Source organism: Pristis pectinata, chromosome 8 (assembly GCF_009764475.1).
Source record: "Pristis pectinata isolate sPriPec2 chromosome 8, sPriPec2.1.pri, whole genome shotgun sequence".
Taxonomy (NCBI): Eukaryota; Metazoa; Chordata; class Chondrichthyes; order Rhinopristiformes; family Pristidae; genus Pristis; species Pristis pectinata.
The window spans coordinates 617,366-642,010 of NC_067412.1; the positions used below are offsets into that span (position 1 = coordinate 617,366).

Here is a 24,645-nt window from a genome sequence, read left to right on the forward strand (position 1 = left end):
GAGCAGTCTTTACCACAGAGAAGCTGGTCAGTTCCTTACTAGACAGGACTTGCGCTGCTTGTTCTTCTCATTTCTTCCCAATAAACTTGTCTCGTCGAAGGAGGTGTAATTAACCTTGAACTTTCCCGACAGGTTTCTGTACAGCCTCTTTGCTGCGTTTGGGGAGGACGGAGAGACCAGCCTCCTCCCGTGAGCCAGCTGAAGGTCCCTGACCTGCTGATTCATCCTGGGTGAGGAGGTCCTGGAGAGAGAAGAGATGGTTACTGCAGAGCTCGGTTACTCCACACCGTCACTCCATGTGGCAGACATGTCTCAGCTTCACTGAGTCAGGGACGGGGACCTTCCCCGCACTGCTCTTCACTTCCAAAACGACTCAGCACACGGCCCCAGCCGTGCATGAACCCTCAGCCGATCTGTGTGTACACCGCACCGTGACCCTGTACACGGGATCGTGACCCCTCCATATGCCACACCATGACCCTGTACACAGGATCGTGACCCCTCCGTATACCACACCGTGACCCTGTATACGGGACCGTGGCCCCTCTATATGCCACACCGTGACCCTGTACACAGGATCGTGACCCCTCTGTATACCACACCGTGACCCTGTACACCGCACCATGACCCCTCCGTATACTGCACCGTGATCCTGTACACAGGATCATGACCCCTCCATATGCCACACCATGACCCTGTACACGGGACCGTGACCCCTCCATATACCACACCGTGACCCCTCCGTATACCACACTGTGACCCTGTACACCACACCATGACCCCTCCATACACTGGATCGTGACCCCTCTGTACACTGCACGGTGACCCCTACATACACCGCACAGCGACCCCTCTGTACACTGCACCGTGACCCCTACGTACACCTCAGTAATCCTCTCAAAGTGCATCCGCACACATCCTGTCATGGCTCTGCCCATCAGCCTGTAACCGAATGTCATCACCATCGACAACACTGACTGTCATGTCATGCTCCAACTTGCCCAGCAGAGTGACCATTTCCCAACGTGGCTTTCTCCCGTCAGCAACCTCCCACCATGCAGGCGATGGAGGTAGAACGTGTTCAGGGCTGCCTCCTGGTGCACAACGGCCAAGCGGGGCAGGGGTTTGGGCCAGCACTGGGACCATCCAAGAGACCATTGCATTGTCGGTAGCACAGAGCTGTGAAGTACACAGGGGGGCTGAGGGGGCAGGGTGTACACGGGGTTCTGGGAATGTGGGTGTACACAGGGGTGTCTGGGAATGTGGGGTGGACACGGGGGTCTGGGAATGTGGGGTGGACACGGGGGTCTGGGAATGTGGGTGTACACAGGGGTGTCTGGGAATGTGGGGTGGACACAGGGGTGTCTGGGGTTGTGGGGTGTACATGGGGGTCTGGGAATGTGGGTGTACACAGGGGTGTCTGGGAATGTGGGGTGTATACAGGGGGGTTCTGGGAATGTGGAGTATACACGGGGGTCTGGGAATGTGGGGTGTACACAGGGTGGGTCTGGGAGTGTGCGGTGTACATGGGGGTCTGGGAATGTGGGGTGTACACGGGGTGGGTCTGGGAGTGCGTGGTGTACATGGGGGGGTGTTCACTGTGTGGGAGGGGTGATCACTGTGGGGATGGGGTGTACATAGGAGGGTGTTCACTGTGGGGGAGGGGTGATCACTGTGGGGGTGGGGTGTACATGGGAGGTTTTCACTGTAGAAGGGGTGATCACTGTGGGGGTGTTTGCACCCTGACAGCTCCCTTGCCACAGTCAGGGGCTTTCACCTGCTGCCCTTCCTCAGAACCCGGGGGCGCAATGGGACACTGAGGGTCCGTGTACAGCAGTTAGCCAGGTACGGAACCCCTCCCCTGATATTCGTGTCCCCACAAACACACAACAGCACCAGCCTGCATCATTCCTCTGTGGTGAGAACCAGTCCAACATCTGGGTCTCACAGCTGGGCCACTAATTAACATGCAGCATGTTAATTATACCTCAGGTCTTCCTGTTCACCATGGCCTTTACTCATCCACTCCGTCATCAGAACCAGCTGCACTCTGTGATCCATGCCCAGCACCGCCCATAGACACAAGGTCTACACGACAAACGGCATTGATCCCATGGTGGTGAAGAGTGACCCTGCTCCATTCCCAGCCTGGAGCCCTCCACTCTACCCCCAGTGCGGACCTCCCCGCTCCAGGCCTCCAACACAATAGTGACTGCCCTCCACATGAAGGCAGCATTTGACCAAGTGTGGCTTCAAGGAACTGGTCAGTGGGTATTGAGGAGAAACACTCCAGTGGCTGGTGTCAGACCTTGCACAGAAGAAGACAGAGAGGTCAGTCATCACTGGGGGAGGTCCTGAGGGCCATCTCCTGGGTCCAGCCATCTCCAGCTGCTCCATCAGTGACCTTCCTTCTGTCAGAAGTGGCGATGTCCACTGTTGATGCACAATGACCAGTTCCTGTCACAACCTCTCAGCAGGTGAAGCAGCCCATGTCTGCATGCAGCAAGTCCTGGACAACATCAGGCATGGGCTGAGCACTGACAAGTAACATCCATGCCAACTAGTGCCAAGCAATGATCATCTCCAGTTTTGGCTGATCCCTTTTCATAGCCCTGCAGGTCTCGGCTCTTCCAGTGCCCATCAGCTCCCTCCAAGTGTTGTGGGGCTTTGTTTCCATCAGTGAGTTCCTGACCCCAGCCTCCAGGTGAGAAACTTTCTCTACACCTCCCAATTACCTTAAATCTGTGGTATCCTGGTTACTGACCTCCCTGCAAAGGGAAAGGCCCTTCCTGTAAACATCTCCTGTGCCTCCCTTAATCCTTTGCGGCTCAAATACATTCTCTTTCAGTCTCCTTTGTTCCGAAGGCAACAATCCCAGCCTGGACAATCCCGCCCCATAACTCTAATCCCCCAGCATCGGTCACAGACTGACAAATCGCCCAGTTCTACCACACCCTTTGTGTGGTGACCTGATGTGTACCAGTGCTCCCACTGGGACCAAACTCATGTTTCATGCAGTCGAGCTGCAGCTTCCTGTTCTCGAGTCCTAAATCCCAGTGAGCAAAGGCAAGGTTCCCAGAAGCTTTCTTCATCAGCTTCCCTTCAGGGAATCCTGGGCACTTTGATCTCTGTTCCTTAGTATTCACCCATTTGCTGTGTATACCCTTCTCCTGCCTTGTTGTCTTCCCTAAACATGTTACTGCCAAATGCTCTGGATTTATTTCCATTTCACACTGTGCCCACCTGACACTGTGCCCACCTCACTCCGTGCCCACCTAACCAGTCACTGTTATTTTCTCCGTCTGGAGCTTCTCACGGCTTCCCACACTGCCAGTTTCAGAAGTAACACCACCAAGCTCCTCCCCACCGGGTTCCTCACCACCAACATGCTGGGAGTCACCAGAAACACAACTGGACCAGACACATAAACACTGTGACCACAGGGGCAGGGTATCTGAGGAGAATGATTCACCTCCTGACTCCCCAAAACCTTCCACAAGGCACAAGTCGGGAAGGTGATGGACCACCTCCCACGTGTCTGGATGAGAGCAACACCAAAAGCCAAAGGTGCTCGATCAGCAGCCCTCCCATGCTGGCTCAATCACTGCCCCCCCCCCCCCCCCAACACTCCATCCCTCCACTACCGGCACACAGTGGCTGCAGTGTGCACCATCTACTCAACGCACTGCAGTTACTCACCCGGGCTACTCCGACAGCACCTCCCAAACCTGTCACCTCCAACGTCATGTGCTCATGGGAACGGCTCTATCTGTGCCAGTCAGGATTTGGTCCACTCCACCAAATCTTCTCTCAACCTTCTCTGCTCCAAGTAGGAGCAGCTCAGCTTCTCCTGGCCCCCTGGAGATGAACATCCCTCACCCCTGGAACCATTCTGTAATCCTCCTCTGTAACTGTTCTCCAATGGGAGACTGGAACTGAGTGCAACCCTCCAGCTGTGACCCACCAAGGGTGTGTGCAGGTCCAACACCATCTCGCCACCCCTGCACTCTACCTCTGAATCCCAGGATCTGTGAGCTTCACTCACTGCTCTCCCAGTGTGTCCTGCCCCTTCCAAAGATCCATGCACAGGGAGCCCTTATGCCAGCCTACCTGTGCCCTCTTACACTGGATTCCTCTTCACTGCCGCACTGTTATTGCCAACATGAAATGTTGGATTTGACCTGCATATCGAAACGTTCATCAAAATAGCAACGTCTCAGCACTGATGCCTGGGAACAGCACACTGTTCCGTCTCCTGTCTGAGAACAATGCCCTTCTGCCATTCCCTGCTCTCTGTTCGTGAATCAAATGATTATCAGTGCTGCCAGTCACGCCTTGGGTGGCTGGCCTCATTATCTACCTTGGGTGTGGCACTCAGGGCCATGCATTTAAGTTCACTGATAACACAAAGAAAGTTCTTCTGAGGACACAGATGTAGACAGGTTGTGTGTGGGCAACATGTTAATGGACTATAATTTCTGGAAATATGAAAGTATATAAAATAAACCTGCAGTGGGAAGTATAGAAAAACATGGTAACATTTAAATAGTGTGGATCTATTAAACATTCAGAGGGATCTGGGTAGACAGAAAAGTAGCACGTGGATACAGCAAGTAATTGCAAAGGTGAGTGTTGGCCTTTGTTGCAAAGGGTATGGAGGGCAGGTTGAGGGATGTGTTGCCACAACTGGAGGATTGGGTGAGACCACAGCTGGAGAACTGTGGCCAGTATGGGTTCCTCATTAAAGAACAGATTTAACTTGGAAGCAGTTTAGAGAATGTCCATCAGGATGATGCCTGGGACTGGGAGTTCCTCAGGACAGGGACTGAGCAGGTCGTGTCCCAGGGTCAGGGGGCTGAGCAGGTTGTGTCCCAGGGTCAGAGGTTTGAGCAGGTCGTGTCCCGGGGTCCCAGGGTCAGGAGCTGAGCAGGTCATGTCCCAGGGTCAGGGGCTGAGCAGGTCGTGTCCCAGGGTCAGGGACTGAGCAGGTCGTGTCCCAGGGTCAGGGGCTGAGCAGGTCGTGTCCCAGGGTCAGGGACTGAGCAGGTCATGTCCCAGGGTCCCAGGGTCAGGGGCTGAGCAGGTCGTGTCCCAGGGTCAGGGACTGAGCAGGTCGTGTCCCAGGGTCCCAGGGTCAGGGGCTGAGCAGGTCGTGTCCCAGGACCTTTCCTATCATGTACCTGTCCAAATGTATTTTAAATGTTGTTATTGTACCTGCCTCACTCACTTCCTCTGGCAGCTCATTCCTCTACCCCCCACCCCCCCCACCCTCTGGGTGAAGAAGGTGCCTCTCAGGTCCCTTTTCAAATCTTTCCCTTCTCACCTTAAACCTGTGCCCTCTAGTTTTTGGTTCCCTCTTCCTGGGAAAAAGACTGAGTGCATTCACCCTACTGACGCTCCTCATGAAAACAGTCCCAGCCTATCCAGTCTGTCCTTGTATCTCAAGCCCTCCAGTCCTGATAACATCCTTGGGAGTTGTTTCTGCACCCTTTCCCCCTTAATCACACCCTTCCTGTGGCTGGGCGACCAGAACTGCACCCCGTACTCCAGGTGTGGTCTCACCAACATCTGACACAGTTGTAACATGACGTCCCAACTCTTGTACTCACGCACAGATCTGTTAACTTGGTTGAGTTTTCGTTCATAAGATATAAGATTTCATGATATCCTTCTACACTTGACCACATTAAGAGAAGTCCTTGTCCAGTTTAAGCCCCGGCCTTCCTCCACACACCTTCTCACTCTGGCTCCAGGCAGGTCCATGCAGAAGTTCCTACAGATCCCATCACTGCCCCCCTCCCCCCACTCCCACCAGCTTCCCATGAGAAGAAGGATGAAGAGCCTTGTCCTGGGCTGATATCGCACTGTAGTTCCCCTCTTTCACACTGGTTCCAACCTACTGCCAAGTTGCCAATGAAAATGAAACAAAACAGAGATGCTGGAAACAGTCAGCAGGTCAGGCAGCATCTGTGGAGAAAGACAGAGTCTGACCAAAGGTCTCAGACCTGAACCGTTGACTGCTTCTCTCTCCACAGATGCTGCCTGACTGGCTGAGTGTTTCTCTCTTTATTGCAGAAGCTGACAGTTTCATCTGACTGGTTCAGTTGAGAAGTGCAGTTGGTCGATGTACCTGAGTAGATCAATATTCAGAGTATTCAGGCACACAATTACAAATTCCACATCACTGCGGTGTTAGACTTGCCCCCTGCAAACGGCCCTGCACTGGACTGAGTTTTAACCCCTCATGTTCTGGGACAATTAACGAAGCTCACCCCTCAGACAAAATGCTTTGTTCAGGGGATAGAGTGAAAAATCTACAACTCAGAACTCAATTAAAAGCTGCAGGCTCAGCCGTGCCGCAGTGTGACAGGCTGGAGAGAGGAAGCATTTGGGGATGTTGCTATAGCAACACCAGTACTTCCATCAGATCTTTTGCTGTATGAATAACATCAACAAACCTCCTGAAACGTTTGCTCACAGTGACAAGCTGCTGGCACTCAAGCCTGTCCTGGCTACCACAGGAGGGAGGTGCGGAGGCGCTGGTGGGATGCAGATTGCTGCCTGTTCTCGGTGGGCCCTTGTTGCTGGGGGTGCAGTCACATCAGAGGAGAAATCTTACTGTAGATTTTCACATCACGTCCTCTTTAAACTCAGTAATGTAAACCCGTCATTTTCCAAAGTATTGTTCAGTAATTCTGAACACCATTTGTCCTGCAGTGGTTAAAACAGAGGTGAACCGGCCAATAAATCACCAAGGGAATGTTAACAAGGGATAGTCATTCAGGTCAGAGACGGTGCTCTGGAATTTAAAGCTCACTTTAATAGACTTGACTACAGCGGGTCTGTTCGATGGGTCAGTTAATGGCCTGTCCCCATTCACTTCTGAACCATTGTGTAACCAAACCTTTTCTCTGTAAAATAACTCACAGCATCATCCAATTTTTGCCCATCTTACGTAAACCACTGGGTTTACCTTCCAATGTTCTGGTGGCTCAGGTGCTTCATAAGAACACCAGACGTCTCCTTCCTCTCAAGCCCATGCCACCATTCACGCAGAGCTCCCTGACGAGAGGTCACCACTCACGTTTTGTCCCGCGTCCCTAATCATAGATCCACAGCGTGGTACAGCACAGAAAAAGGCCCTTCGGCCCACCATGTCCATGCCAACCCTCCTGCCCATCTAAACCAATCCGATTTTCCCACGTTAGGACTGCCTTGTCTATTCGAGTGTCTGTCTAAATGCCTCTAAACCGTGGTGACTGTCTCTGATCCCACCACCTCCTCCAGCAGCGAGTTCCGGATATCACCCACTCTCTGTATAAAAAACTTACCCCTCAGATCCTCTTGTTTTTGTCACCCCCTCCCATGGGAAAAAGGTTGTGACAATCTACCCTATCGATGTCACTTCTAATTTTACATACAGGTGACCCCCAGCTTACAGTAACTGCTATTCGTCCCTACAGAACTCACAAACCACTGCCCAGAAACTTGAGGTAGGGAATGAAGTTCACCCTGACAGAGTTTATGCGAAGAACGGTAAATAAATAAACTCCATGTTTTTCCAACTGGTGTTTTTGGCACATGTGGTCATTCAGCCTGTTCCACTGTTCAACACGGTCACAGCAGATGATCCAAGTCCCCACCTTGACTCTTCTAGCCCTCAGAACAACATCCAACAACTTCCTGAAAATGTTTAATGATTTGGCTTCGACCGCTTTCTGTGCTGAAGAATTTCACAGGTTCACCCCTCTCTGGGAGAAGAAATCTCTCCTCTTCTCAGTATGAAACAGTTTACCCCCTACCCTTAGGGTGTGACCCCTGGCACTGACTCCCCAGCCTCAGAAATGTCCTTCCCTCATCAAATTTGTACAGTTCTGTTAGCATTTTGTAATGTTCAAGATCCCTCTCGTTCTTCTAACCTCTGGTGAACATAGTCCTAACGAAGCCAACCTCCCTTCATATGTCAGTTCTGACATCCCAGGAACCAGTCAGTGAATCTTCACTGAACTCCCTCCATAGCGAGAATGTCCTTCCTCAGGAGCCCAAAGCTCAAGGTACAGGCTCCGAGGCAGCATGATAGCCTGCTCCTATCGCAAACCCTCTTGCTATGAAGGCCAGTGGGTAATTTCCCTTTGGAACAGTCTGCTTACCTTCAACAACTGGTGTACAGGAACACCCAGATCTCAATACACCTTTCCCTTTCCCAATCTGTCATCCAGATAACAATCTGCCTTCCTGTGGTTGCCAGGGTGAATGAGGTCACATTGGGCTACAGTATTCTGTGCCTGCCACATATCCACCACTCCCTCAACCTGTCCACATCAACCTGGGGCTTCTCTTTACCCTCCTCACACCTCACTGCCCCGTACAGCTTTGCATCATCCACAGACTTGGAGACATTACATTTAATTCCCTTATCCAAAGCATTGATACATCCAGTGAATAGTTGGGGTCCCAGCACTGACCCCTGTGGTACCCATGGTCACTGAGCCCCTGGGATAATGCCTGTTGATTCCTTCTCTTTGCTTCTTGTCAGCTAACCAACCCTCTCTCCATGTCAGCACCTTGCCCCAATCCCTTCTGCTTTAATTTTACACACTAATCTCTTATGTGGGACTTTATCAAAAGCTTTCTGGAAGTCCGAATACCCCACATGCACTGGTCTCCCTTGTCCATTCCACAGGTTACGTCCTCAACTGGTTCCAGTAGATTCGTCAAGCACGACTTCTCCTTCACCAGTCAGTGACTTCAGACATGCGTGGCCTTTCTGGTTGGTGGAATGAGAGGGTGCCCCTCTCTCCACCCGGGGAGATGGGCGGCTCCTGCCTCAGTCTCTGCAGTTTAGAAGAATGAGTGGCCGGGGGAAGAGCAGAGGAGAGAGACAAGAGGAGCAGGGAGCAACACAAGGTGCAGACAGTGAGCAGAGAGAGATTGGATCTGATAGGAGACAAATCCTTTAACCAGAGTGAAAAGTGCACAGGCAAGGGGAACTGGCAGAGGAAGGAGGTACTTACAGGAGAACGACTGCCTGCCGTGAAATAAAGAGACTGTTCTGTAGACAAAACACAGAGGTGGAGGGTTATAGTTGTTGGTGATTTCAGCTTCCCTTACGCGTCGAAGGCCAGCAGATGTAGAGGGTCGGAGGGAATCTGAGGAAGAAATGTTTTACCTGGAGGTGGTTGGACACTGGAACACCCTACCTGAGGGGGTGATGGAGACAGGTAGTCTTCAAACATTTCAGGAGTAACTGGATGAGCTCTTGAATCACCACGGCAGAGAAGGTATGGACCAAGTGCTGGTAAGTGGGGTTGGAGTAGATGTGTACTGGGTGGTCAGCATGGACATGATGGGCCAAAGGGCCAGATTCCCTCCCGATGACTCTGTAACTTGGTGCCTCTATTGGACAGGACATGGCCTCTCCATTCTTGGTGGAAACCACAGAACAGTTTCTTGCTTTGACCCACTGTGTTACTGAAATATCATTGTGGGGAAAGACTGCCCACTGTGAAATAATGTTTGAAGTCCACTTTTATTTATTCTTTGGCTGAGGTTTTCTAATCTGTTGTTTAAAGTGTTCAATTAACAGTGTCTGCCTGTATGTGCAATTCACATGTGGGCTGCCACACAGCTGTGAAATTTTACTGACTTCATAAAAAAAGAAAAGAGCAGCGAATCGCCCCACACGAGTTCTGTGGCCCAGCTCAGAGCCACCATCTGTAACCACGTTGCTCTGTGCTTTAATGCTGATCGCTGTAGCTGTGGCTGTGGTCGGAAAGCACTAACATTTGATTGGTTGTGTCACTGTTCACTGGGCGGCCTGCTCACCTGTACACAGTGAACGAGGAGCTGACCTACATCCCAGCTCTAGGCCACACCTCTGCTCCCTCTGGGACTGATGGTCAATTCAGAACCACCTCCTGGGGCCAGTCTCTGCCTCACATACTGAAGGTGGTCTCCACGGAGCTCTGAATGAGTACAGGGCAAAGCTTGACCATCCAACCGGCACCACCAAACCCCCTGTGGCAGTGATGGACAGAGGCAGGCTCAGTGTTTTGCGTGTCCTTGCATCCCCTCCCTTCCCATCCCATTCCAATTTTTTAACAATGTACATTTTTGACACCTGGGTACTTCTGACAAGACCAGCAGTTATTGCCCATCAGTAGGTGAGTGCCTTTTTCCCGTGAAGGTACTCCCACAGTGCTGCTTTCCCAATTCTATAGTTCCTTACAATGTAGAGGACACTCAGCCCATCAAACCTGTGCCAGCCCACAGAGCAATCACATTACCCTGCAGTCTCTTCTCCCCACATCCCATCAACTCTCCAGAGATTCCACCATTCACCTACACATCAGAGTCAATCTACAGTAACTAACTAACCTACCATCTTGTCTCTTGGATGTGGAAAGTCACAGGGGGTCCGTGCAGACTCCACACAGACAGCACCCAAGGTCAGGATTGAACCAGTCATGGGAGTTGAGGGAGGGCAATAACTAGCTGCCCTCGGTGCCGACCAGGATTTGGACCCAGCAGTGGTGAGGGCTGGCAATATACTTCCAGGTCAGAACAGTGTACGACTTGGAGGGGAACGTGTAGGAACTGTGTAGGACCTGGAGGGGAACATGTAGTCCTGGTGTAGGGGCGGTGAAGGAACGGTAAAGGAACAGTGTAGGAACGGTGTAGGACCTGGAGGGGTGGGCGGTAGGAATGGAAGAACCACATCCCCACTCTGGGGTCGCTGCCTGAATCTGTGTTTCCTCTTTCCCCAGGAGAAATCAGGAGGCTTCTTCTGGATCTCGGCAGCAATAGCAGGGAGAGCACAACACAGACGGCACCACTTGGTTCCTGGCCAGCACGTGGCCCCTGTAGGAGAGCAGGTGAAATCGTCCAGTGCTCTCACTGCCCAGTGACTCTCACTGTCCAGCACTCTTGCTGACCGGTGACTCTCGCTGCCTGGAGACCCTCGCTGACCTGTGACTCTCACTGTCCGATGACCCTCGCTGACTGGTGATTCCCACTGTCCAGCGCTCTCACTGACCGGTGACTCTCACTGACCACTCAGTCTCATTGCCCAGTCACTCTCGCTGCCCAGTGACTCGCTGCCCGGTCACTCTCGCTGTCACTGCTGACCAGGCTTCCTTGGCCAGCCTCAGGTTGACCCAGACAGAGCAGGTATGTGGGACCCCCGCACAAGGGGTCTCATCTCCTCTGACAAGGAGTCCACCTCCACTGATCTACCAAGAGTTCACAACATTTCCCTCAAATGGAGGATGTGTCAGTCAGGGTCTGTGATGCACCATTTACGTTTGAACCAATCCACTAACTGTGCTGAACCGTTTACTCTGACTCTCTGCCTTCTCTGTGCTGTCCAGTCTTGTTGCTGACACACTTTCTACAGTCCCGTGAGCCGTCATCTCGTGCATGAGCCTTTCTGTGGCAAATTGTCCATTTCTTTCTGAAGACCCAAGTGCACCACCTCGACAGGCTCTCCACCGTCGACCCTCCCTGGCACATCCTTGAAGAATTCCAGCAAATGAGTCAAACCAGACTTACCTTCCTTAAGCCACGTTGACTTGGTTTGATTACATGAAGTTTCTCTAAATGACCAGTTACATTATTTCTTCTTCGATCACGGATTCAGGCACCTTGCCAACAACAAACTAACAGGACTATACTTATCCATTTCTTTCCTTCCTTCCCTTCTTCACATTTAAAGGTGTCCCTAGTTTACCATCAACATCCATCACTATGTGTTAGTCACTGAACACCAGTTATCTACGGTCACATCCTCACCTGGTTCCTGTCACCTGCCAGCCTCCCCTCCTCACCCCTCCCTCTCCTCTTTGTACTGGCCACCTCCCCTCCACAGTTTGAGTCCTGATGCAGGGTGTCGAAACAAAACGTTGACCATCCCTCTGCCTCCACAGATGCTGCTCGACCCACTGAGCTTCTCCAGCAGTTAGTTACCAAGCTCCAGGTTCCAGAGTTGCAGTATTGTGAATCTCCAAATCACATTTGTGGTTTCCAATCTGCCAGTACCTTTCTGGAACCCACTGAGTTTTGAAATTTTGTATATAAATCTCTGTCGTGCAATTCCTGATATCTGAAGGCCCCAGTCACCAATTAATCCTCATTACACAGCATCAGATCTAAACTAACCTGTTCCCTCATTAGTTCCTCAACTTACTGCCCCAGAAAACCACCTCTCGTACGATCCATGAATTTGCTCTCCTCACGATTCCTACGAATTTGCTTTGCCCAGTCTACCTGTGGAGTAAAGTCCCGGTGATCACTGTTTTCTCTCTCCTATGTCCACCTCTAGCTCCCTAATTTATACCAAGCCCTGCATCGTTGTCACTGTTTGACAGTCCCATTGACAATTCACTCAGTTCTCCCCCTAACCTAACTCCACGCGATCTTTTGAGCTAAAGTTCTTCTTCATCATTGTCCCTTCCATCCCTTGGTAACAGGGGCGGGCACATTAGCAATGTTTAAAAGCCATCGAGATAAGTCCATGGATAGGAGAGGTTTAGAGGGCTATGGGCCAAATGCGGGCAGATGGGACCAGCTCACTGGGCAACACAGTCAGTACGGACGAGTTGGATCGAAGGGCCTGTTTCCATGCTGTCTGACTATGACTATATCAAGGCTGCCTGCCTCTTTTTGCATTTTGCTTACCTCTTCTAAATGTTAAGTATTCTGGAGTAATTAATTCTCAACCTTTGCAACTGCATCTGTATAAGGGCCATTCAAACATCCTCATTAATTTCTATTTGTGCTATGGATTCACTAATCTTGTTATAAATGCGGCATGTGTTCAGATAAAGAGTCTCCATCTGCTTATGTTATCATTTCTCTGCCTAGCTCGGCATTGGTGGTAATAAAACTCACACAAAGTTGCATTTAACTATTGACTGATATTAAAGTGGGAAGTTCTGAAATATTCAGCAAATCAGGCAGTATCTGTGGAGAGGGAACATTTCTCTCTCATGACGTTTGATCAGACGCTGTATGATTGGCAATTTCTTCTTACATTAAGCAGCTTAATCTCTCCTGCATCCTGTGGGTCAGTCCCCCCCCCCCCATACTGTTGTCGTTTGATGGCCCATCCCGAGACACGGGTACAGGAGCAAGCTGGTGCTGAGGGAGTATACCATGTACCCTGAGACTGGGGTACAACCATCCCCTCGCAGAGCTCACCCCAAACTCCAAAAACAGCATCATCTTATTGATGCTGGGATCTTGCTGTGTGAAAATTGGCTCCAATCCTTCCCATAATCCAACAGCGACTGCACATTAGAGAATCTTCATGGGCAGAGAAGGGCATTGCAGGAAAGTAGGAGGTGCTACAGGAATTCAACTCTCTTTTCAGTTTAAAGGTGTTGTTAGTTTAGCATCAACACCTATAGCTACATGGTGGTCACACTGAACTCTGGTTCGCTACAGTCACACAGTGATTGTTTTCTCTCTGGGTGTGTACAGTCCCATCAGTTCCCAATGCCCAGAGCTCACCACATTGCTCCTACAATCACTAGCGCCTGTCAGCACCAACACCCGATTCCAGTACTCCTCAACACCGTGGTGTCACACCACACAACACCGTGGTGTCACACTGCCCCAACACCATGGTGACCACGGCATCAGCAGATGACCACACTCTGCTCCACCCCAGCAGTTGGCAATGCCATCATCGATGGTCACATCAGTGACTGCCAAGAAAAGATGGAAACTCTGGGCTGATACAAGAACACAGAAAGATGGGGTTCATTGGGAAAAGTGTCAGGTGCTGGGACAGAGAAGCAGTTGTGTTCAGGGGAGACTCAGGATGTGCAGGGAGGAGAGAGTTAGAGCAGGAGGTCTCACCGTGGAGTTGGAGATTAGTCTGAAGGAGAACTGACTACAGCAGAGCCGTCCAAGGTGAAGGATCCCAGCAGGAGAGCTCCTGCTGGATCACACTTACCAGTCCAAGCTGAGCGAGCGAGGGCGGGGACGGAAGTGGGGAAGGGGCTCCTCACTCACTGCAGTGTTGTCCCTGTCCTTGTGCCTAAACCGCAGAGCCAATCTCACCTTGCTGCTCTCCAGCCTGATGAGGGAGAAGAAGTTACCGATTAACTCAGAACCTTCAGTGTCTGCCAGACAAAAGGATGTGACTTACCCAGCTCTGTCACTGATTGGGAGATCATCAGGGACCTCCCATCCCCAGGGGCAGATCATCAGAGGATTTCCCCACACACACACACAGATCTCTCCTCCAAACCCACTCACAGCCCACATATGTCGGTTCGGTGTGGTTGTTCCATCAGGAATCCCAACTCCTCACCTCACGGAGAGACCTGTATTTGCTCCAACACCTTAATCCGGCATAAAACAGCCCAAGTTACACCAACAGCTCCCGGTACCTGACTGCACAGCCAGCTTTCACTACTTCTCCTGAAGCCAACATTCAGACTATGTGGTGTCCCGGTGGACATCTCCGATATCCTGTCCCTCCTGTGTGGGCCTGGACTGCCTGACCTGGGGGCAGGGTCATCGTCCCTCTTGCCTCAGGACCATCCCAGGCTGCTCCAGATCATCACCACATCCCAAAGTTCACCAGTTCCCTTTGAAGTGGGAGGTCCCCAAGCTACAGACCCAACAGCCCCCGCCCACAGGAGCAGGTGGGCAGGGCAGGGACACTGGCCAATGGTGCAGACACAGAGACTCCTGTTCCTGCACACAGCTCCCCAGCAACCCCGTCCTCGACCTGCCTGGTGGAGGGTCACCGTGACACCCTCAGTGTCACTATGACAACCCCTCAGGGTCTGCATCTCATTCTCCAACCTTGCACAAAGAATACTGTGCTTCACTGTCTGGGAGCACCATCTGGGCGCATTCCCTGGGAGCACCTTCCCCCACTCTTGTGGTTTGCATTCACTCAGTAGCAACTCTCTCCTGTAGCTGGAAGAGTGTTGCTATAATTGTGTGTGTCCATTTACCAGCCATCTGCGATAAGTCCCCTGGCCCAGGTGGGATGTGTCCCAGGTTGCTGGAAGAAGTGAGAGAGGAATTGCAGAGACCCTGGTGTTGATCACCCAGACATCTGGAGATCTGGGGCTGGTGCCTGAGGACTAGGGAATTGTAAATGCCACTTCCTTGTTCACAGAGATGTTGGATAAACCTGGTTACTACGAAGCAGCACTTTTACCTTGGTGTTGGGGAAAGTTCTGGAAGCAACAATCAGGGACAGAATTAGTAGTCATATGACGTGTGGATTGATGAAAGAAAGCAAGTTACTTAAAGGCAAATGGTACAAGCTCAAGAAGGCACTTAGTTCGACATGGACAAGTTGGGCCAAAGGGCCTGTCTCCATGCTGTCAGCTTTCTGACTCTGTAACTCAAAGGCCAGCGTAGATTGTTTAAAGGCAAATCACGTTTAACCAACAGGATATAATTTTGTGATGAAGAGACAGATAAACTTTGATGAGGGAAATCCAAGCAGGATTATCAGAGCCAGATGTAGAAAGTCCTAGTAGGGAGGGAGCTGTACTCGTCCTTAGGGAATGAGTATGGGCAGTGGTGGATGTGTCTGTGGAGGAACCTTTGGGAACAGTGACCATAACTTGACAAGCCTTTGACAGGATCCCACAAGGTAATCTGATCCAGAAAGTGAGGGCACATGGGTTCCAAAGTTGGCTGCGTGATCACAAGATCACAAGACAAGGGAGCAGAAGCAGGCCATTCAGCCCATCGAGTCTGCTCCAAGGAAAAGGGAAAAAGAAATGAGAAATGGGGAATGGGGAAAAAAAACCTATTCTAATCCCAATTTCCGGCCTTATCCCCATATCCTTTGATATCCTGACTATTTAGATATCTATCTCCTCCTTGAACACCCCCACTGATCTGGCCTCCACTGCTGTACGTGGCAAGGAGTTCCACAAATTCACCACCCTCTGGCTAAAGAAATTTCTCCTCATCTCTGTTTTGAAACTGTACCCTCTAATTCTAAGATTGTGCCCTCTGGTCCTGGACTCGCCCACCAAGGAAAACAGCCTAGCCACATCTACTCTGTCCTTTCCTATCAATATTTTAAATGTCGCTATGAGGTCCCCCAGTGATAGGGGGAAGAGGGTCGTGTTGGAGGGGTGACTTTCTGTCTGGAAGTCTATGACAAGTGATGTACCACAGGGATCGTTGCTGGGACTGCTGTTGCTTGTCAGATATCAATGACCTGGAAGAAAGTGTCTGTGGTCTGGTGTAAGTTTGCTGGTGACACAAAGGCTGTTGGATTTGTAGGTAGTGAGGATGTTGTCCAAGGATACAGGGAGACATGAACCAGTTGGACAGTTGAGTGGTGGCAGACGGAATTTGACACTATATTCGGCACTCTGTCATTGCTTTTCCTTTTGTACGACCACCGTGTATTTATGTTTGGAATGATCTGTCTGGATAACACAGAGGACAAAGCTTTTCACTGTATCTTGGTACATGTGACAATAATAAACCAATTACTCCAGGCAAGTGTGAGGTAATGCATTTTGGTTGTCTAATGCTTGTGGACATAAACAGTAAATGGCAGAAACCTTAGAAGCATTGATATACAGAAGGACCTTGGGGTGCCAGGTCATAGCTCCCTGAAAATGGAGATACAAGTAGACAGTGTCGTGAAGAAGGCATTTGGTGTGCTGGTCTTCATAGGCTGAGGCATTGAGTAGAAGAGTTGGGACGTCACGTTGCAGCTGTACAAGACATCAGTTAGAGCGGACTTGGAGTATCGTGCACAGTTCTGGTCACCGCACTACGGGAAGGATGTGGAGGCAGTAGAGATTCACCAGGACATTACAAGGAGAGGTCGGACAGGCTGTGTTTGTTCTCACTGGGACATGGGAGAAGGAGGGGTGACATTACAGAGATTTATAAAATGATGAGGGGCACAGATGGGTTATATAGACAGAGACCTTCCCCAGGGTGGGGGAGTCTAAAACCAGAAGGCACAGGTTTAAGGTGAGAGGGGAAAGATTTAAAGGGGAGCTGAGGGGTAAGTTTTCCACACAGAGGGTGGTGGGTGTGTGGAACGAGCTGCCAGAGGTGGCGGTGGAGGCAGATACAATTACAAGGTTTAAAAGGCAAATAGAGGGGTATGGGCATAATGCAGGCAAGTAGAACAGACACCTCAGTCAGCATGGACATGGTGGGCCGAAGGGCCTGTTTCTGTGCTGTACGGTTCTATGAATGGATCTGGAGGACAGCGTCAGGAGTAGGATAGCTGAATGGACTTGAGAGACCGAATGGCCTCCTCCCCACTGTAAACACTCTGTGATTCTCGTCAGCTCTTTGAAAGGTTCCTTCAGCTGCAGGAGGTGTGAATCACCCTCTACAACAGAAACAGATCACTGGGAACACTCAGCAGGTCAGGGAGCGTCTGTGGGGAGAGAAGCAGAGTTAATGGTCCAGGCCCAGAACTTTCCGCTGCTCCAGTGAAAGGCTTTTGACTTGAACCATTAACCCTGTTTCTCTCCCCACAGATGTTGCCCCACCATTTCTGGTTACATTCCAGGGTTCCAGTGTTTGCAGTTTTCACCTTTCGCTTCACAAATCCCTTCTCCCGCCAAATGGCGGGGATTTTTATAACGTTGCGTCACTCTGTCCCTAGAGACCCCAGTGACGTCCCACCACAGACGTCAGGGTGACCAGCCTGTGGAGCGCGGCTCCCCTCTCTCACTCTCCCACACCGTGCAAGCATAGCTGGAAGATTCCATCAAAAGGCCTGGTTCCTGAACCAGGAGAACTTTTGCGAGATTATCGCTAGGGTGACACTCCCCCCTCTCCCGTTAAATGCCGGGAGGAAGCCACTTGAGTGCTGGGATGGGTTGAAGCATGGGCCAGGCTGGTAGTGTCTCTGCCACGCCTGGACAATGAGCCTTGTCTCAGCCTGACTGAACATCCCAACACTGTGGTTACATTCAGTGGAAGGTCCACCACCGGTGGCCAGTCAGACGTGACCTCCCGCAAAGTGGTATTCTGGGCTTAAAGGCCAAGAGGGGGCACCCCGGAGTGAGGGAGCGAGCGAGCAGGGGAGTAAGGGAGTGAGGGAGCGGGGGAGGGAGTGAGGGAGCGGGGGAGGGGGGGAGGGAGTGAGGGAGTGGGGGAGCGGGGGAGCGAGTGGGGGAGGGAGCGGGGGAGCGGGGGAGGGAACGGGGGAGCAGGGGCCACCTCTTGGGAGAGAAAAGATTGAAGAAAATATGGGAAAAGTGTTTGATCAACTTATTGAGAATTTTTTCAGAGTGCTGCAGCCATTTGCTGTAAGCCAGGCTCCCATCTGGAAGAGAGGTTGTTAATTAACTCAGGGACCACGCTCCCAGCACGCTGGCCATATCCATCCCACAGTCAACATCCGAGGCAGATTACTCTCCCACTGCTACCTATAATTCGGCTGCCTTCTGTCCTGCATTGTTTGACTGGCTCTAGTGAGTGACCTGGGCTGTTGTGGAGGTTTAGAGGTCTGAATGAACTCACATCTCCCAAGCCCAGTTCTCGGTGGAGAGGGGTCAACTACCAGGAGGCTTCTGGTCAAACCAACACTGCACCACATGCTCTGTCCACTGATTGTCCAGGCTGGAGGAGACACACTGACCAGTGGTCAGCTTCACTGATCTATGGTTGCCCAGCCAGGAACACCTGTCCACCACTGGTTGTGCCTGCGGTGTGCAAACAGGAACAGATATTGTCAATACAAGTCTCGCTTTTAGAAATGACACCATTTCAAATCAGAAGTCTTCAAATCCATGGCTGTGAACCAGTTCCCAGGGGTCCTGTCCCCACCCCTACCATCCTCTCCTTCCTTGGTCAAGGTCCATGTCTCCCTTCCCTCTGCTCGCTGTTACCTCTGCTCATCTACAGTCCAACGTCTAACGTTCTAAGGACCCCCAGATACTGGAGCTGGTGACTAATCTCCAAACCTGCAGCAAAAGCCTGGCTCCAGCGCAGTATGTGTGACTAACACAGCACAGCAACCCCCCGTCAGCAGCAGAGGCAGTCCCTGCACTGGCGTCTCTCCACACCTGACACAGTCCCAATGACAGGCACTCACCTGTAACCTGCACTCTGGGCCAGGGCACTGCCCTCCCTCTCTCCACGCTCCTTTTCACCACTGATCCTGGATCCGTTTTAGAATTTCCTCTGATTATACCAGCTACTTCACAGCTCAGTAACAACGGGAGCAGTTGGTGGGAGTGAGCTCCTGTGCAGGAGCTGTGCGCACTGCTGGGAGACACATTCCTATTGCACATCACCAGCACTTGCTGTATATTTGATTTCTTTTCAAAGCTTGCTCCCATGGTGATGAGATTAGTCAAAAAAGCAGTCATCACGTGACCTAAATTCCTCCAGTGAAGGATTGTCCCTCAGCTTTTTTACATAATGACTCAGTATTGTTCTGTCTCTCGCTCACACAACACAATATCACTGACTGAAAGCAGAGACCAGAGTCTGAGCAAGTGTCCTGAAGTCACTGAGCACAAATAGAAACAACTGAAGGGATTATTCCCCTAGCTGCGACCGAATCATGGAGGCACAGCTACAGTTTCAGGACTGGAGACAAGCCAAGGGCCTTCAGTTACCCCCAAGTGAAGTCAGCTCACCCCCAAACTGTGCAGGATTCCATTAGTCAAAGCATCAAACAATTCCAATCCAGTTTCTACCCTGTCCCTTCAGCTCCTGATGGTGACGGGTGGAGAGTTCCCGTGGCCAGTCGAGACTGGAACAGGTGAAGGGTGTCATCCTGAACCCCACCTCTCCTCCTCCACAACCCCACACTCACTCCTGCAGGATTCAGTGCGGACAAACTCAGCCCAGCCCAGTCACACGTGCACATTTCGGCATCAGTAAAGAAGGCGTATGGCACGCTTGTCCTCATTAGTCAAGCCACTGGTTCAAGGGTCAGAAAGTTATGTTGCAGCTTTATAAAACTGGTTAGACCACATCTGGAGTATTGCATTCAGTTCTGGTCACCCCATTATAGGAAGGATGTGGAGGCTTTGGAGAGGCTGCAGAAGAGGTTCACCAGGATGTTGTCTGGCTTAGTGAGTATTAGCTATAAGGAGAGGTTGGACAAACTTGGGTTGTTTTCTCTGGAGCAGTGGAGGCTGAGGGGAGACCTGATAGAAGTTTATAAGATTATGAGAGGCATAGGTAGAGCAGACAGCTGGTATCTTTCTCCCAGGGTCGAAATATCTAATACTAGAGAGCATGCATTTAAGGTGAGGGGGGGATAAGTTCAAAGGAGATGTGCAGGGCAGTTTTTTTTTACAGAGAGTGGTGGGTGCCTGGAATGTGCTGCCTGGGGTGGTGGTGGAGGTAGAAATGATAACTTTTAAGGGGCTCTTAGACGTGAATGTGCAGAGAATGGAGGGATGTGGACGTGTGGGCAGAAGAGACTAGTTTAGTTAGGCTTTTAATTACTAGTTTAATTAGTTCAGCACAACATCGTGGGCTGAAGGGCCTGTTCCTGTTCTATCTATGAAACAAGGAGGATATTTAGCCTAAAATACAAAGTGCTGGAGGAACTCAGTGGGTCAGGCAGCATCTGCGGAGGGAAATGGGCAGTCGACGGTTCAGGTCGAGACCCTTCATATTCCAGCAGCTGCAGCGTCTCGTGTCTCCAGGATATTCGGCCTTTGGATTGTTCCAACATTCTCTCAGGTCGTGGCTGATCGGAATTCCTACCCCTGCTCCAAGGTTTGGGAGCCCTGACTCCATCAGCTCTGCTTGAAAGACCCAGTGAGCCCAGCGGCGTGCACCCTGGGCACTGCCTGCGTTATCTCCCTGGTCTGGGACGTTACGGCAGTGGGGCCTGGGTGACCTTGGAAGGCCAAGAGGGAGAGGACACAGGAAAATAGGAGTAGGCCACTCAGCCCCTCAAATGCCCCACCATTCAGTATGATCACCGCCGGCCTCCTCCCTTTCTGTGCCAGTTCACCACACCCCTCAGTTCCTCCACCTGTCAAATATTGATCCACCTCCACCTTACATATATCTAATGCTCCGGCCTCTCCATCCTCAGGGGCAGAGAATTCTGGAAATTCACTCCCCTCTGAGAGGAATTTCTATATGCCTCAGTTTTAAATCTTGTTGTGTTAAAATTACAGCAAAACCTCCCTACTTTTGTAACATTCCAACCTCTTTGCAATAAAGGCAAACAAGCCTGATTTTTACCCAGAGAGTGATGGGTGCCTCGAACGGGATGCTGGGGGGGGCAGGGTGGGGAATGTTGTGGGGGGGGGGGGTGGGGGAGCAGGGGGTGGCGGCGGGGTGGGGAGTGGAGGAAGCGGATATGATAGAGGTGTTTAAGGGGCTGTAGATAGACACATGGATGTGCAGGGAACGGAGGAATATGGATCATGTGCAGGCAGACATTGTAGGCTGAAGGGCCTGTTCTACATGTGCTGTTTGCCATAACTACTTGTTGAACCTGCCTGCTGATGTTTTGTGATTCACGCACTGGAAGACCTCGATCCCTCTGAACCTCACTCACCTGTAGTCTCTCTCCATTTAGATAATAGTCTGCCTTCTGATTCCCCTTACCGCAGTGCATGCCCTCACACTTCCCCACATCAAACTCCATGTGCCAGCCTTCTGCCCCCTCTCTCAGTCGATCTCAATCCCGTTGCAGAGTCACACTGTCCTTACCACAACATGCCCTTCCATCTACTTTCGTATCACCAGCAGCAAATATGGAAACCTTACACACTGTTCCTTCCTCCAGGTTATTAATGTAAATAGTGAACGACTGTGGGCCAGGAACTGATCCCTGGGGTACTCCACTAATTACCTCTTTCTAGTCTGAAAAGTCCAACTCTCTGTTTTCTACAAGACGGCTAGTTTTCAATCCATTCTAACACACTTCCTCCAATATCAAAGGCTTTTAACTTATGCACCTTCCTATGTGGCATCTTGTCAAATGCCTTTTGGAAATCTAAATAAACAACATCTTCAGGTTCCCCTCTATCAACTTTCCCTGTTATATCCTCAAAGAATTTGAGTAAATTTGTCAAACATAATTTACCTTTCATAAAGGCACTGTAAGTAAGTCTGCAGATGACGAGTGAAGAAAGTTCTCAGGGTTTACAGAGGGATCTTGATCAGCTGGGTAAATGGGCCAAGGAATGGCAAATGGAGTTTAATTTGGATGAGTGTGAGGTGTTGCATTTGCGGAAGGCAAATGAGGGTAGGACTTCAATGGTAGGGCCCTGGGGAGTGTTGTAGAACAGAGGGTCCTAGGAGGACAGGTACACAGTTCCCTGAAATTGGAGTCACAGGTAGACAAAGTGGTGAAGAAGGCGTTTGGCACGCTGGCCTTCATCAGTCAGGGCACCGAGTATAGAAATTGGGATATGTTGCAGTTGTACAAGACATATGTGGAAATATTGTGTTTAATTTTGGTCGCCCTGCTAAAGGAAGGATATCATTAATCTGGAAAGAGTGCAGAGGAGATTTACGAGGAATTTGCTGGGACTCAAGGGACTGAGTTATGGAGAGAGGTTGAGCAGGTTGGGACTTTTTTCCATTGGAGTGTAGGAGACTGAGGGGCGACCGTAAAGAGGTGTATAAAATCATGAGGGGCATAGACCGGGTGAATGCGCACAGTCTTTTCCCCAGGGCTGGGGAATCAAGAACGAGAGGACACAGGTTTAAGGTGAGAGGGGAAAGATTTAACAGGAGCCTGAGGGGCAACTTTTTCAGCCAGAGGGTGGTGAGTATGTGGAACGAGCTGCCAGAGGAAGTGGGTGAGGCAGGTACATCAACAACATTTAAAAGGAACTTAGACAGGTACACGGATGGGAAAGGTTCAGAGGGATAGGGGCCAAACACGGGCAAATGGGATGAGCTCAGGTGGGAATCTTGGTCGGCATGGACCAGTTGGGCCAAAGGGACGTTTTCCGTGCCATATGTCTCTCTGCCTCTCAGTTTTGTGCACCAAAGGTGATAACCTCACCTTTTCCACTTTATCTACCATGTGCCACGTCCTCACAGACTCACCCACCCTGCACATACCCCCCGAAGCCTCTTTTCATCTTCCTACCCAGAACCAATCCCTGCGGTACCCACTGGTCACAGACTGGGGCCTGATCCTTGCAGTACCCACTGGTCACAGACTGGGGCCTGATCCCTGTGGTACCCACTGGTCACAGACTGGGCCCCATTACCAATCCCTGCGGTACCCACTGGTCATAGACTGGGGCCTGATCCCTGCGGTACCCACTGGTCACAGACTGGGGCCCGATCCCTGTGGTACCCACTGGTCACAGACTGGGGCCCCAGTACCAATCCCTGTGGTACCCACTGGTCATAGACTGGGGCCCAGTACCGATCCCTGCAGTACCCGCTGGTCACAGACTGGGGCCCGATCCCTGTGGTACCCACTGGTCACAGACTGGGGCCTGATCCCTGCAGTACCCACTGGTCACAGACTGGGCCCCAGTACCATTCCATGCAGTACCCAATGTTTCATTCTGAATCCTGAGTTTTCAATTGAACCAAATCACTTTCAAACTCGGTGTGAAATTCTACTGTATTATTATCAGTCTTCCACAAGGGCCCCACAACAGTTTATAAACCAACCCTTTCTCACTGCACAGAGTGAGATCCACAATTGCCTTTTCACCAGCCAGTTCATCAACAAATTTACTTCTAACTCCACATTCAATCCATCTTCCATCTGAGAACCACGACCTAATCCAGTGGACAGATGAATTTCAGTGCCCAATGTGACTGCATATCCCGTCACACACAGCTTTCAGTCTACAACAATAACAGCCAGCCTGGAAATGATTCCTGCCAATGTTTTCTGCCTCTGCTATTTCCTAGTTTGACCCAAATTGATTCTAATTTGATATCATGAGCTGTCAAGCCAAGGTTGTTTCTCACCGCTGCACTGATCTCCTCGCTGTATTGACATCCACTCACTCATCAATGCCAATCCATCCCCCTTCCTCTCTGTCCCTCTCAAACGTTAAACATTCCATCCACACGTCTAGTCCCCCACATTCACGTTTCCGTTCTGACACTTTTACTTTTCTTTGTGCCAGTAATTCATCTGCCTCAGATAGAGTACTTCCGATTTTCCCATTTTAAGTACAAAGCTCTGCCCCACACCGTCCCATCACACACTCCCTGGGTCAGACACAGGGTGAGGCTCCCTCCGCACCGTCCCATCACACACTCCTGGGGTCAGACACAGAGTGAAGATCCCCCAGAACTGTCACTGAGGGTGAAATGTTCCCCAGAATTGTCCCCATCACTGAGGAGTGATTTTGTACTCCATAGGGAGACGTGTGCTTAGAGGCAGATAGCTGGTACATTTTTGATTTGAGGACATGACTCCTGTAGGGATTCCTTTCCAATGTTGCCTCACATTGGGGCAGCTTTACGACATCACCTGACAGCACAAGCGTGCACAGTAATGAATGAAGAATGTGGCACCTCAGCCTCGCCACCTTGCCATGTAGGCACCACCAAGACCCCCTCTGTAGCTCTGCATGCTCAGGCCCCAGTCAGGGAAACAAATTCCAGAACGTTGAAGAACTCCAGCGGGGCCTGCAGTGCAGCAGACATCTAAAGCTGTGTCGCCATCTGCATGCAATTTACTGAAGTGTCTCACTAACAAACATCAAG

General features: G+C 50.9%; 1 protein-coding gene across 1 annotated transcript in view; it reads right to left on the reverse strand.

Moving 5' to 3' along the window:
* The window catches only part of LOC127573195 (ankyrin repeat and fibronectin type-III domain-containing protein 1-like), a 141,391-nt gene that overhangs the window by 82,419 nt on the left and 34,327 nt on the right, over positions 1-24,645 (reverse strand). The window contains exon 3 of the mRNA XM_052021192.1: positions 40-241. Coding sequence (XP_051877152.1) covers positions 40-225 — 186 coding nt within the window. The 5' untranslated portion in view covers positions 226-241. The remainder of the gene's footprint in view (positions 1-39; positions 242-24,645) is intronic.